Here is a 13,842-nt window from a genome sequence, read left to right on the forward strand (position 1 = left end):
TTAAAGTTCCCAATATACTGTGTATATAAGAGTGCAGCAGTACTGAGCATGTGCAACCACTTCTCCATTCACTGCTGTCTATAGGCGTGATGGTCGCACATGCTCACTGCTGCACCATTCACACAGGGAACTTAGGGACCCCCATGTCAGCAATCAGCAATTTGGCTCCCATTTACCATTTATCCATGATGATGAAAAGTAATCCAATATAAGCTTTATATTTACATATAAGCTAATCGAATAGTAATTTATCACACATTTTCCCCAAAAATACAGATTCTCCAAAATCCTATTTTTTTTTACACAAACCCAGTAAAATAGTGGTCAGTTGCCCACCATTTTTTTGGATTGGTTTGGTGGCTAGGCAAGAGTTAAAAACAATCCAAGATTATACTCACATGCCCATGGCCTGTCCCTCTCCGTTCCTGCCTCTTTTGTTCCCCGTTCGGTCATCGGCTTTTTGCTTCGAATTTTCTGTCCTTTGGTCTTCGGTTCTTTTAACTATTGGTCTTTGGGTCTTCTTGCACTGACAAGACCTCATGCGATCATGTTGGCTTGATGAACGCTTGAGGTCTGGTCCAGGCTGGAAGACCCCAAGACTGGAAGACCCAAAAACTGGATACCGGGATATGCAAAGTCCAGAAAACCAGTTGGGGAGCTGTGGTGGCACGATATGTGATGCCTGAACCTAGGACACGTGAGTATAAATTATTGTTTTTAACTCCTCCTGTTTATTATGTTTTTGAGGTTTGGAGAGGTCTTAAGGCCACTTTACACACAGCGAGATTGCTAGCGATGTCGCTGGTGAAAGCACCCGCCCCCGTTGGTTGTGCGTCACGGGCAAATCGCTGCCTGTGGCGCACAACATCGCTAACACCCGTCACACGTACTTACCTACCTAGCGACGACGCTGTAGCCGGCGAACCGCCTTCTTTCTAAGGGAGCGGTTCGTTCGGTGTCAGGGTATGTGCGCACGTTGCTTTTTACCTGCTTTTTACCTGCTTTTTTGCTGCTTTTTCTTCTGCGCTGTTTAATGCCAAAATGGATGTGTTCTTCTATTCAAGCAAAGTCTATGGGAATTTGGGTTTCTTGTTCACACTATGTTGTTCAAAATGCTGCCTTTTTGAGGCAGAACTTTGGTCAAAAACTCAGCTTTTCAAAGAAGCAACATGTCAATTGTTTTTGCCATTTGGGTTTTGCACTGCAAAGCTGAGTTTTTGACCAAAGTTCTGCCACAAAAAGGCAGCATTTTGAACAACATAGTGTGAACAAGAAACCCAAATTCCCATAGACTTTGCTTGAATAGAAGAACACATCCATTTTGGCATTAAACAGCGCAGAAGAAAAAGCAGCAAAAAAGCAGGTAAAAAGCAGGTAAAAAGCAACGTGCGCACATACCCTCACAGCGGCTTCACTAAGTGGCCGCCCAATAGAAGTGGAGGGGCGGAGATGAGCCAGCCAAACATCCCGTCCACCTCCTTCATTCCTAATTGCGGGTGGCCGCAGGTACAGTGATGTTCCTCGTTTCTGCGTTGTCACACATAGCGATGTGTGCTGCCGCAGGAACGACAAACAACATCGTACCTGCAGCAGCAAGATATTTGGGAAAGGAACGACGTGTCAACGATCAACGATATGGTGAGTAATTTTGATCGTTAACGGTCGTTCCTGCGTTTCACACGCAACGACGTCGCTAACAAGGCCGGATGTGCGTCACGAATTCCGTGACCCCAACAACATCTCGTTAGCGATGTCAATGCGTGTAAAGCCCATTTTAGAGGTCGATTTTTGACAAATCAGTTCTGTTCAAGTCAAGAATTTCTGACAAATCGAACTGGAAAGAAATTTGGAAAAATTTGTCAAGCTCTAATCATATTTTGATGGTCACCATTTTTCCTTTGCACCTTTCAGGAGCTGGAAATGCAAGCCAGAGCTCATGGACTTTCCATCATGCCCGCTACCGGCCTCTGCTCTTCTGATCTAGTGAGCCGGGTCATCAAGCAAGAACCAATGTTGGACAGCTGCAACCAAGAATTGTTGCAAAACCACCATGACCTTTCCGGCACCTCCACTCTAGATCTCAACGATGGCACCATCACTTTTAGCAACAACATAAGAAACATTACTGACTCTCCCACCGCCTATAGCATGCCCACAAAGATGGGCTCCAAACTGGAAGACATATTCATGGACGATCCTCTTTCTCCAAGAATCCACGAGGCTCTTCACTCAGTATCTCCCGGCACTTCCAAAGCAAACAGCAGGAGGAGCAGCATCAGTATGGAAGAGAACGACCACCACTGTTAGCATCGGGCGGACAACACCTTCTTACAGACTTCCATATGTTGTACTATTTTGGAGCAGTAGATTTCTAGATAGTTCTATTTGATAGAAAATTCTCTGTGTTTCATCCATAGGCCAGCACTTATGCTTTATTATTTTTAGACATTTTTTTGTAAAGATACTTGTGTATTTTATTACTTGCTTTGCCTTCAACGTATTGTGCATGAGAGGTTTAGTTCTATCCAAGATATAACTGATTATCAAGTCAGATCGATTTCAACCAGTAGCCCTGTATCAGCGGTCTGTTTAGGATGAGATTGCAATGAACCGTATGTCAATACCAGTTTGGCGATAAATGTGTAGAAACCAAATATCTAGACACCATGGAGAAGCTTCCATACATGGAATAATGAAGAATCAGAAGTTATACATTGATATAGTCAGTGGCGTACAAAGAATAGGGAAGGTCCTGTACATAGGGGCAAGATGGGTTCCCATGATGGTTCCTAATTTTGTGACCCAGCGAAGATTGCTTTGTTTCTTCTTATTACAACTTTTGGAATAATTTTCCTCTGCAGTTCCTCAGGGGAGGGTCTTATGCAAATTTACTCCACCTATGAGGAACCACATAAGTCTAAGCCCACCTTTCTTCAAGACCTTTTAGTAACTACTTTTAGAACATCTACGCCCTTGACTTTGGTAGACACTGTAGTAGGTTTTTGGCTCAATATTTCAATTTCCACTACTCAGCAAATATATAACAGAATGTGATAAGGTATTTTTATTTATTTCATTATTTTTTACTTTATAATATTATCTCAGGATTTCAAAGAAATAGTACGCCTCTAATTAGGAGGTAGCCCAGTTAATATCTAAGATATTTGAAAATGTCTAGTGTAATTTCCCAACATGGCTCTGGGCTGCAGTCACATGTTAATGTTTTATTCAGGTCTGAAAGATGACAATGATAAAATTAGAGTAAAAAAATACAAAATTAAAGAAACAATCCGCGATAAAATTATATATAATGCCTAATGCAGCACCTGAGAATGATGCATTGATTCTCTTCAGGTCCTGGCTTAAGCTTTATATAATGTAGCAGTCTTTTTGGAGTCTTCCTTTATAGAGGTATTCCCGTCTCATAGTGTGATGGCATATTGCTTGAGTATTTCCTATGTCTTTAAAAAAAATTTGGGTTTGACCTCTGGGACCTCCAACCATCCTGAAAATGAAGGGAGTCCAATGATGATTCAATATTTTTGACCCTTCTCAGTTTTTCCATGCTTCAAGGGTAAACTATGAAGGGGCAACTTCATTCTTAGGAATTGATGGAGATTTGTAATGTTGGATTCCCCCCAATCCTAAAGGGGTTGTCCACCTAAGTGCATGTATTTGGGGCTAAATAGCATTTTTGCAATTGGGTTTCATTAAAATCTTAAACTTTTTGTCTTCTGTAGCCTCCATGTTGCTGGTTACACAAATGATTTAAGTGAGAATCCATCAGCAAGCTCGTTCTGATGAGAAAGTTTGTAAGTGTTCATGAACTTTTCTGAGTTCTTCTCAACTGATTTATAACCATAGACCAAGTCAAAAATCAATGTGCAGGGTAACAATGACCCTTCAAAAGGTGACTTTTTTTTAAGAAAACCCAATTCCAAAAAATAATTTTTTCAACAAAAAAAAACACGGTATTGATAAAAAAAATTAAAAAAATGGACAACCCCTTTAACCTTTGGATACATTTGGGTATAGATTGTAGAAACTGCATTTCTTCCCTAACCTGTGAAGTCAAAATTGGAAACTATACAGTAAAATATTATTACCAATAGTTTAGAAATTGCAATATTTTGTAATTTTTCTGATAACTGAAATTTTCACTGGTAGAGGACTGGTTGTATAAAAAAACATGTCTAAAAGGTTAAAACAAGCCATATTATTACACGGTTCTGTCCATCTGATAACACAGAAGTGATAATCTGGTGGCGGTTGGGATTTTTTATTGACTAAAAGCATTTTACTAGAATCCAAACATTTGTCAAAACTTTCACCGCATCAGAGAATGAAAAGTAGCAAAGAAATATCCTATAGACCAAAAACACCACGATTAGAGAAAAAAAAAGAAGAAAAAAATTGTTACGGTAGATTTATAGACGACGTCCTAACCACAAATTCCATTGTAGGCCATAAGGAAGAATGAAAATCCAAGGGACTACCTCCATTGGCATCAGTAAGAAAAAAATAATCCAAATCAAACCCAGTAGCATCAACATAAAAACATATTAAAAATCCATAATGTGGAGGTATGGAGGGTTGGACCCCCCAAACACTAACAGATACAAAAAAGTTGAAAAAGTCCATCAGAGATAAAAAGGAAAACAGAAAAAGTCCAAAAAATTCAAACTACCTCTATCAAAGTATATAAAGTAATAAATTATCTATTTGGAATGCCAAAACCCAACACGATAAGAGATTAAAAAAATAGGAAAAACCATAATGAAGAAGTATAAAATATGGGCACACCACCATCAGAACTCAAAAAAGGTAGAAAAAGTACAAGGGACACCCCACACCACCATAAGAGACAAGCACGTAGAAGCATAGAAGATGGAACCACCACCAAAATCCCCATCAAGAACCATAAAGTGGAAGTGTAGACGTTGAGACCCCACCAATCTTCAGTGAGGGTCCAATCCTTGTTCATAGTTATCTCTGAAATGAGATTTACCGAAGACTTTAGGGAAAGTAGCGTATATCTGCATCAGATCATGACTTAGAAGAATCCTCGATAGATTATGGAAGGTCTATAGACCTGTTGGTTAGTCTATAAAATACTGGACTTTTAGGTTATATTGTGGAACATTTTGGAAAAGTGGACGATGCAGTGATAATGTTGAGTGGTACAAATGACAAAGTTATTGTAGGATCTGAAGGGTAACATTTCTCCTTGTGGAGAGTAACGTGCCTCTGGCATGTTAGTGTAAGGAGGCTTATAAGCCATGCAATACTCCTCTGGAAAATTAAATATGCAAATTGCCTCTTCACAGAAAAAGACTACTAGAACGCTAACGCTACCTATTAGAAGTTCCAATCGTAAAAGTCAAGATTGGCCCTTTAACAAGTCACATGACAGGATAAAAGCCAAACCAGAATCTCAGTTTGCAGACACATGTCTCGGGATGTTGCCCCTTGTCAGTGCAAAACATATCTGAGAGGCTTCAAAATGGGATCTATGGGGTAACATTTCTCCTTGTGGAGAGTGACATACCTTGCATGTCAGTGTAAGGAGGCTTATAAGCCATACTCTTGTACCTTTACTAGTGTGATAGATCAGTGTATTGCCACGTATGCTGGTAAAATAGTAAAAGATCTTCAGGATTTTTTTTATTATAGAGCTATTGTACCCAAGAAGTCTCTGCACTTAGATAAAATTAGCTTTTATGTCACACCTAAACAAAACCAGAGCGTTACAATAGGGTTCTGCAAATATAAATGGCCCATGATGACTACAGAGAAGAAATATATACTTATAGATACATTTTTTAAGCAAAATTTGAGTAGATCCATAAAACAAAGTTTTTAAATCCCCTCCTAGTTTTGGTCAAAAAATGGCTCCTCTGGAGGAATCGTCTCTCAAAGAAGTGCGTTGTCGGTTGAACAACCGTTGAATGACCAATTTTCTGGTGAACTATCTCTCCACAAATGGGGCCACAGATAGAGCTGTTCAACATGGCCATAATTTTTTATTGTCACCGAATCATAAAATGTGCCGTATTTTTCGTTTTATAAGATGTACTGGATTATAAGATGCACCTCAAATTTAGAAAAAATTTGAAAAAAAGAAAGGTAAAAAAAAAATGTGGGGTCCGTCTTTTAATCCAATGATGTCTTACTAGGGGGTGTCATCGGTGGTGGAGCGGGGAGGCAGGAGCGGTGCTGTAGTAGGGCAATGCTGCAGGCAGTGCGGCTAGTGTCCCGGATGCTTGCTCTGGGCGCTGTGATGCAGGAGCATCCAGAAACTGTCGGTAGTGCGGGCTTCATAGAAATGGCGCCCGGAGTCATCACGTGCGCAGATTCAGCTATTGACTCAATGACGAGCTGAGATCTCATCTGCGCACAAGGGCCACTTCCGGGCGCCATATTCCTTAAGTTTGCTGCTGGGAGATCACTGCAAGCGCTGTGAGGCAGGAGCATCCAGAAACTGTTGGTAGTGCGGGCTTTATAAAAATGGCACCCGGAGTCAGCGCATGCCCATATTGAGATATCAGCTCAATGACGAGCCAAGATCTCATCTGTGCATGCACCACTTCTGGACGCCATTTTCCTTCAGTTTGCTGCTGGAAGGTCAAGGGACTAGAGGCAGCGCATGCCCAAATTAGATCTTGAGCCGAGAGCTCTATCTGTGCGCGCGCAGACTCCAGGAGCCATTATTTGAAGCCTGCATCTCCGAAATTTTCAGGATGGCTCCTGCCTCACCCCCCGCAGCAAGTACAGCCTGACATCACCATCAGCACTGTCCACAGAACAGCGCACAGACCACAGCATCGCCCCTTCCTCCTGTGATCCCTCTCCACCATCCCTCGGTAAGCTACATTTGGCTTATACAATGCTCCCCCATTTTCCTTCCAAAGTTTTTCGAGGAAATGTGTGTCTTATAATCCGAAAAATACGATATTTATTTTTTTAATTTTCTGGAAATCTATCATTTACCAGACTAAAATTTGGAATTTGTGTCATCTGTTGGATAAAACATTGATCAATTTTACTCAACGAATGATTGCTTTGGTTGGAAGAGTTAATTTTGATCAATTTCAGACCAAAATGTATGGCCTCCCTAAAACCCCATGCTCCAATAACAGACTGGGGGCTAAAATGGGTCAAGAACACCAAATACCGAGAGCACAATTTTTTTCCCTTAAAACAGGAATCTGTCCAATGTGAAATATCCGACCTGACTTGGAGGATTGAATGTCATACATTAGAAAAGAAATAAAAAGAATACCCTAAAAATTCTCCAAATATAACGCACAATGTAATGGTTACTTAATGCAGGATTTCCCCTAAATTCGGGATCACTACAGTTGAAACAAAGAGGTTAGCAAACAAAAAATGGAAAATTAAATTGCAATTTAAGAAATAAAAAAAAGTTTTGAAATTCAAATTTCGAACAATTATTTTGCCAAATGTGTTCCGGGTTCCGGTAAAATGTTTTTGAAAGCCGCTATCCTTTCTAAACAATAATCAGGCGAAAAATTAAACTGCAATTTAAGAAGTTAAAAAAGTTTTGAATTTCAAATTTCAAACAAATATTATGATAAATGTGTCCGAGTTCCGGTAAAATATCAGGCGGAAAATTAAATTGCCATTTAAGAAATAAAAAAAAATTAAATTCAAATTTGGAAAAAATATTTTGACAAATATGTTCTGAGTTCCGGTAAAAAAAATTTGCAAGCAGTTATCCTTTCTAAACAATAATCAGGCGGAAAATTAAGCTGCAATTTAAGAACTAAAAAACATTTTTAAATTCAAATTTGGAAAAAATATTTTGACAAATATGTTCCGAGTTCTGATAAAATGTTTTTGAAAGCCTCTATCCTTTCTAAACGATAATCAGGTGGAAAATTAAACTACAATTTAAAAAATAAAAAAAATAATAAATTCAAACGTTCAACAAATATTTTGACAAATATGTTCCGAGTTCCAGTAAATTGTTTTTGAAAACGGCTATCCTTTCTAAACAATAATAAGGTGGAAAATAAAATTGCTATTTAAGAAATAAAAAAAGAAAATTAGAATTCAAATTTCAAACAAATGTTATGGTAAATGTGTTCCGAGTTCCGATAAAATGTTTTTGGAAGCTGTTATCCTTTCTAAACAATAATTAGGTGGAAAATTAAACTACAATTTAAGAAATAAAAAAAATAAATTCAAACTTTCAACAAATATTTTGACAAATATGTTCCGAGTTATGGTAAAATATTTTTAGAAGTCGCTATCCTTTCTAAACAATAATCAGGCGCAAAATTATACTACAATTTAAGAAATAAAAAAGAAAATTTAAATTCAAATTTTGAACAAATCTTTTGACAAATGTGTTTGAGTTCCGGTAAATTGTTTTTGAAAACGGCTATCCTTTCTAAACAATAATCAGGCAGAAGATTACTCTACAATTTCAGAATAAAAAAACATTTTTAAATTCAAATTTGGAACAAATATTTTGACAAATGTGTTCTGAGTTCCGGTAAAATGTTTTTAGATGCGGTTATCCTTTCTAAACAATAATCAGGTGGATTTCCAAAACTATTAATTTTCAAATATGGATTTTGCCTCTTTTTAGTTTTATTTTTAATTGTGTAATAATTTGACAAATTTTGACAAGTCAAAATGCACTTTTTTTATATATATATTTTACAATTCAAAAAGAATGCATCTTAAAAGTGCAAGTTTTGCCAACTATTTTGTTTTTATATGTAAAGAAGGGTTAATTTTTTTTTAAAGTTATTACAAAGACAGGTTATTATCTTTAATTATTCTTATGGGATACAGTTTATTTTGTTTGTGATTTAGTGATTTTAGGAAATTTAGAAAAATATTTATTTCTAGTGGTTTGTTAAATTTGTTTTGAAATCTGAAATTACTTTTTGTTTTTTATTGATTCAGTGTTACTTTTTTTTTTTTCTCTACTTTGGGGCAATGTGAATAATAAACACATTTTATGCAGTTTTATTCCGGTCTTATCTGAAGGCGATCTGTAAGGAAACTGGTATATCTTGACATAACTGTTACTTATTAATATTTTTGGAATTGAATCCACATCCGCGATGTACAGATAGATTTGATGTATCGATTCACATAGATCTATGCAATAACAGTAGTTATAAATGTATTTTGCTCATTTTGTGTACAAAGGAATTTTTGTCTTGTAGCAGTTACAATAGAAATTCTCATTCAGAATGAAGTGCCTTAAAGGACGGTCTGTAATTTTTGGACTCTACGCACTGACTGAAGTGTGGCTTAGTTGAACCTTTTTGGACTAGTATAGTAAATTGTAAACCTGGATGTTGCCAAATGTTCTCGTCAAACCTTAAGTGCTTCCGGAATTATGAAATTTCAATGTTCTCTCGTTTTGGCACCAAAGTCATTTTCCAGGCAGTCAGCTTAAAAAAAAAAAAAAAAAAGCTGACTACCTGGAAAATGACTGTGGGGCCAAACCGATAGAACATTGAAATTAAGTTTTTTGTCTTCTGGTGCTAAAAAAAAACAGATTGTCCATCCTTAAAGGAGATGCATCATCAGAAAATAATATTTTATTTAAGTCAAGTTTTTATGTTAATTTTATTTTATTTTTTACAATTTTTTTGCAATTTTTTTGAATATAATAATCTGTATTAAAAGAAAAAAAATAAATATTGCAACTTTGTCACTGTTCACTGAGGCCATCATAGACTTCTACTGACTGTTCTTTCAGGAAATAACTAAATGTAAATGGTGGATCCTGTGTTATCTACTGTATATAGTGGTGTTATCAGTCATTGTACAGGAGGAGGGGAAGGTGAGCTGTGATGATAATAATAATAATAATAATAATAATAATTTTATTCATTTATATAGCACTATTAATTCCACAGTGCTTTACATACATTGGCAATATCACCTATTGTGAATGGTGGGTCCTGTGTTATCTACTGTATATATAGGTCTTACCGTATGTCACTGTACAGGAGGAGGAGGTGAGCTGTGACATCTATTGCGAATGGTAAATGTAATGATAGTTACTGTATGTAAAGGTGTTATCAGTGTACAGGAGAGGGATGAGGTGAGCTGTGGCATCACCTATTGTGATTGATGGATCCTGTGTTATCTAGTGCTTATAGAGGTGTAATCAGTCAATATACAGGAGGAGGAGGTGAGCTGTGATATAACCTATTGTGTATGGTGGCTCTTTTATCTACTTTATATGGAGGTGTTATCAGTCATTGTACAGGAGGAGGAGGTGGGCTGTAATATCACCTATTGTAAATGTGGATCCTGTGTTATCTACTGTATATAGAGGTATTATCAGTCATTGTACAGGAGGGGAAGAGGTGAGCTGGGATATCAACAATTGTGTATGGTGGATCTTTTGTTATCTACTGTATATAGAGGTGTTAGCAGTCATTGTACAGGAGGAGGAGGTGAGCTGTGACATCACCTACTTTGACTGGTGGATTCTCTGTTATCTACTGTATATAAAGGTGTTGTCAGTCATTGAATAGGAGGGGGAGGAAGTGAGCTGTGACATTACCTATTGTGAATGGTGGATCCTGTGTTATCTATTGCATATAGAGGTGTTATCAGTCTTTGAACAGCATGAAGAGGTGAGCTGTGACATCAAGTATTGTAAATTATATTTTCTCTATTTTCCAATGTATATAAAAGTTTTATCAGTCATTGTATAGGTGGAGGAGTGAGCTGTGACACCACCTCTTGTGAATGGTTAATCCTGCGTTATCTACTGTATATATAGGTGTTATCTTTCATTGTACAGGAGGAGGAGGTGAGCTGTGACATCAGCTATTAATTATGTTTTATCTATCATCTACTGTATATAGAGGTGTTATCAGTCATTGTAATCCTGTCTGTGTTAATAATGAGACAAAAATTCCTTCTGGTAGAACATGAAGTATGAATCTAAAATACTTCCCGAAAATGTAAAAAATAAATTTAACACAAACACTTGATGACACACCACATTTTCTGATGACACATTCCCTTTGCTCTCCTTACATGTTTGTTTTATGATATAAATGTAATCTTTTCCCAGCCCTTCGGATTGTGATCCTCTGTTATTCCTTCAAGTCTCCGGTTATTCCCAATCCCCTTGGTAGTGAGGCGTGTGCCCACTCCCTTCCTGCTTTAATAGGACTCACCCTATTGACGAAGGAAAAAAATATTCCAAATGACCCAATGATTCATACATTTCTGTGACGTACAATGGAGCCACGGTATGAAGCATAGTTACAACGAAAGAATTGGGATTCCACAATGAATTGGATGAAATAGATGAGGTGTCCGGAAAGTTGAAAATTTTTCAATTTTTGAGTAGCAAGGGTTCAACCGGGACCAATGTCAATCAGCGGAAAGAAGGGGCTGGAGGTCTCGAATATGGGTCAGGATTTCTTAATTTAAGGTACAACAATAGCCGATCCCCGGATAATAGGCTACGGCTATGTGCACACAACGTATTATTTAAGTGGATTCCATCCGGAATCTGATTGAAAAAGACAAAAACTCCCTCCTGAAGTGGCTTTGGCTGGGAAAACTCCCTAAAAGACTATGTGTGCTCAGACACCACCTCTCAATGTTTTAGTTCCAGAAGAACAATTTGGATTATTAGTCTTATTGCTTAGTTTTTTTTAAGAGGAATCTGAGCCAAACCTAAAAGTTTTGAAAAATTTTGCTGAGAGTTTGAAGAGTTACCTTTCAGTTTCCGCTCAGATTCTGCTCCAAAACCTCCTAAAATTTTGGTGTGCACATATCTTTAGGGAGGTTTTCAAAGAATCGAGTATGAACTCACCAGATCTATCTTCAAATCTCATAATTTTTAAAAAATGTTCGATATTTACTCCGTTCCTGCTGCGAAACCTCAACAAAATGACTTTGCGTGCAGATAACCTTATTGTGTGTGCACAGAGTTTTCTTAGAAGTTTTCGAGAGTGGAAACTGGGCAGAAAAATCTTTAATTCCTCCACCAAAGCTCCTCAAAAATGTTCATTTTCCCGCTCTGTTTCTGCTCAAACCTCTTTAAAAATTGTTCATTTTTTGCTCAATTTCTGCTCTCAGCTCCTCAAAAACGTTCATGTTCTGCTACGTTTCTGCTCAAAGCTTGTCAAAAACGCTTCTTTTCCACTCAGTTTCTGCTCAAAGCTTTGAGATTCTGCTCAGTTTCTTCTCAAATCTCCTCAAAAATGTTCATATTCCACTCAGTTTCTCCTCAAAGACGCTCATTTTCTGCTTAGTTTCTGCTAAAAGCTCCTTAAAGGGAACCTGTCACCAGATTTAGCAACTATAAGTTGCGACTACCACCAGTGGGCTCTTATATACAGTATTCTAGAATGCTGTATATAAGAGCCCAGGTCGCTGTGTAGAACATAAAAATGACTTTATAATACTCACCTAAATGGGCAGTGCGGTGTAGACTGGTCGGATGGGTGTCTCCGTTCTCCGGGTGCAGCGCCTCCTCTTTCAGCCATCTTTGTCCTCCTTCTTCTGAAGCCTGGGTGCATGACGCATCCTACGTCATCCACACTAGCCAGCATTGAGGTTCCGCGCAGGCGCACTTTGATGTGCCCTGAGCAAAACAGATCAAAGTATTGTAGTGCGCATGAGCGGGACCTCAATTCGGCTAGTGTGGATGACGTAGGACGCGTCATGCACCCAGACTTCAGAAGAAGGACAAAGATGGCCGAAAGAGGAGGCGCCAGACCCGGAGAACGGAGACACCCATCCGACCAGTCTGCACCACCCCTTAGGTGAGTATTATAAAAAGATTTTTCCGTTCTACACAGCGGCCTGGGCTGTTATATATAGTATCTTAGAACGCTGTATATAAGAGCCCACTGGCGGTGGCCCCAGCTTTAGGTCCCAAATCTGGTGACAGGTTCCCTTTAAATATTTTCATTTTTTGCTTAGTTTCTGCTCAAAGTTCCTCAAAACGTTCATTTTCCACTCAGTTTCTGCTCTGACAACTAAGTTAAAAGTCTCCGTGTGCACATAGCCTTAGCCTAGAATTATGTGTAATTTTTGTGACTGCTTTTATTGTTTTTTTATGCAGTTTTTGGAGCCATAGTGGACATAAAAAAAATTCTAAATATAAAGTAAGAATCTATAAGTCTCTATCCTGCTGGATCCACTTCTTGATTTGGCTCAGAAACTACTCAAAAACGTCTTCACACGAGATTCCAGCCCTAGAAGAGTAATTTATAATACTCAAGAGCCAGAAATGTAAATAGTATAGGGAGTAAATAATTTGTATCCTTAGGGGCAGAAAATCTAGCCAGAGTCTTTAGGATGTAAATTACTATTTTTCTACTTAGAAGTTAAAAATCCAAATAATAATAAATAATACAAACCATAATAGCTTCAGTCTTCTCTGAATAAAATTGATCTAAAAAATTAGAAATGTTATATAGACTCAGGTTGTGTTTAGAATTTTTACTCCAAAACAGAAATGTGCATTGTCTTAAAAAATCTTTTAAATGTGGAATCTTATTTTACAACATTTGTTCCGTGGGTATATAAAAATAGAATTCACACTTTCTGAATCATTCAATTTTTTCCTTTGTTCTTTTTGCCTCTATATATACATATATATATATATATATATATATATATATATATATATATATATATATATATATATATATATATATATATATATATATATATATATATATATATATATATAATATATATATGTGTGTATATATATATATATATATACACATATATTTATTTAGAATTTTAAAAAATAAAGATACAAATTGTATTTTCAATTTCTTTTCAATACTGAAATTAAATCAA

At 37.2% G+C, this 13,842-nt stretch overlaps 1 protein-coding gene across 9 annotated transcripts in view; it reads left to right on the plus strand.

Annotated features, from left to right (window-relative positions):
- MITF (melanocyte inducing transcription factor) overlaps window positions 1-12,344 on the plus strand; it is a 277,856-nt gene extending 265,512 nt beyond the window's left edge. For all 9 annotated transcript variants that reach the window (XM_075321405.1, XM_075321408.1, XM_075321406.1 and 6 more), the window contains one exon: window positions 1,912-12,344. In XM_075321405.1, the coding sequence (XP_075177520.1) occupies window positions 1,912-2,307 (396 nt within the window). In that variant the 3' untranslated portion in view covers window positions 2,308-12,344. The remainder of the gene's footprint in view (window positions 1-1,911) is intronic.
- Window positions 12,345-13,842: the final 1,498 nt, after the last annotated feature.

This window comes from Anomaloglossus baeobatrachus, chromosome 8, assembly GCF_048569485.1.
Source record: "Anomaloglossus baeobatrachus isolate aAnoBae1 chromosome 8, aAnoBae1.hap1, whole genome shotgun sequence".
Taxonomy (NCBI): domain Eukaryota; kingdom Metazoa; phylum Chordata; class Amphibia; order Anura; family Aromobatidae; genus Anomaloglossus; species Anomaloglossus baeobatrachus.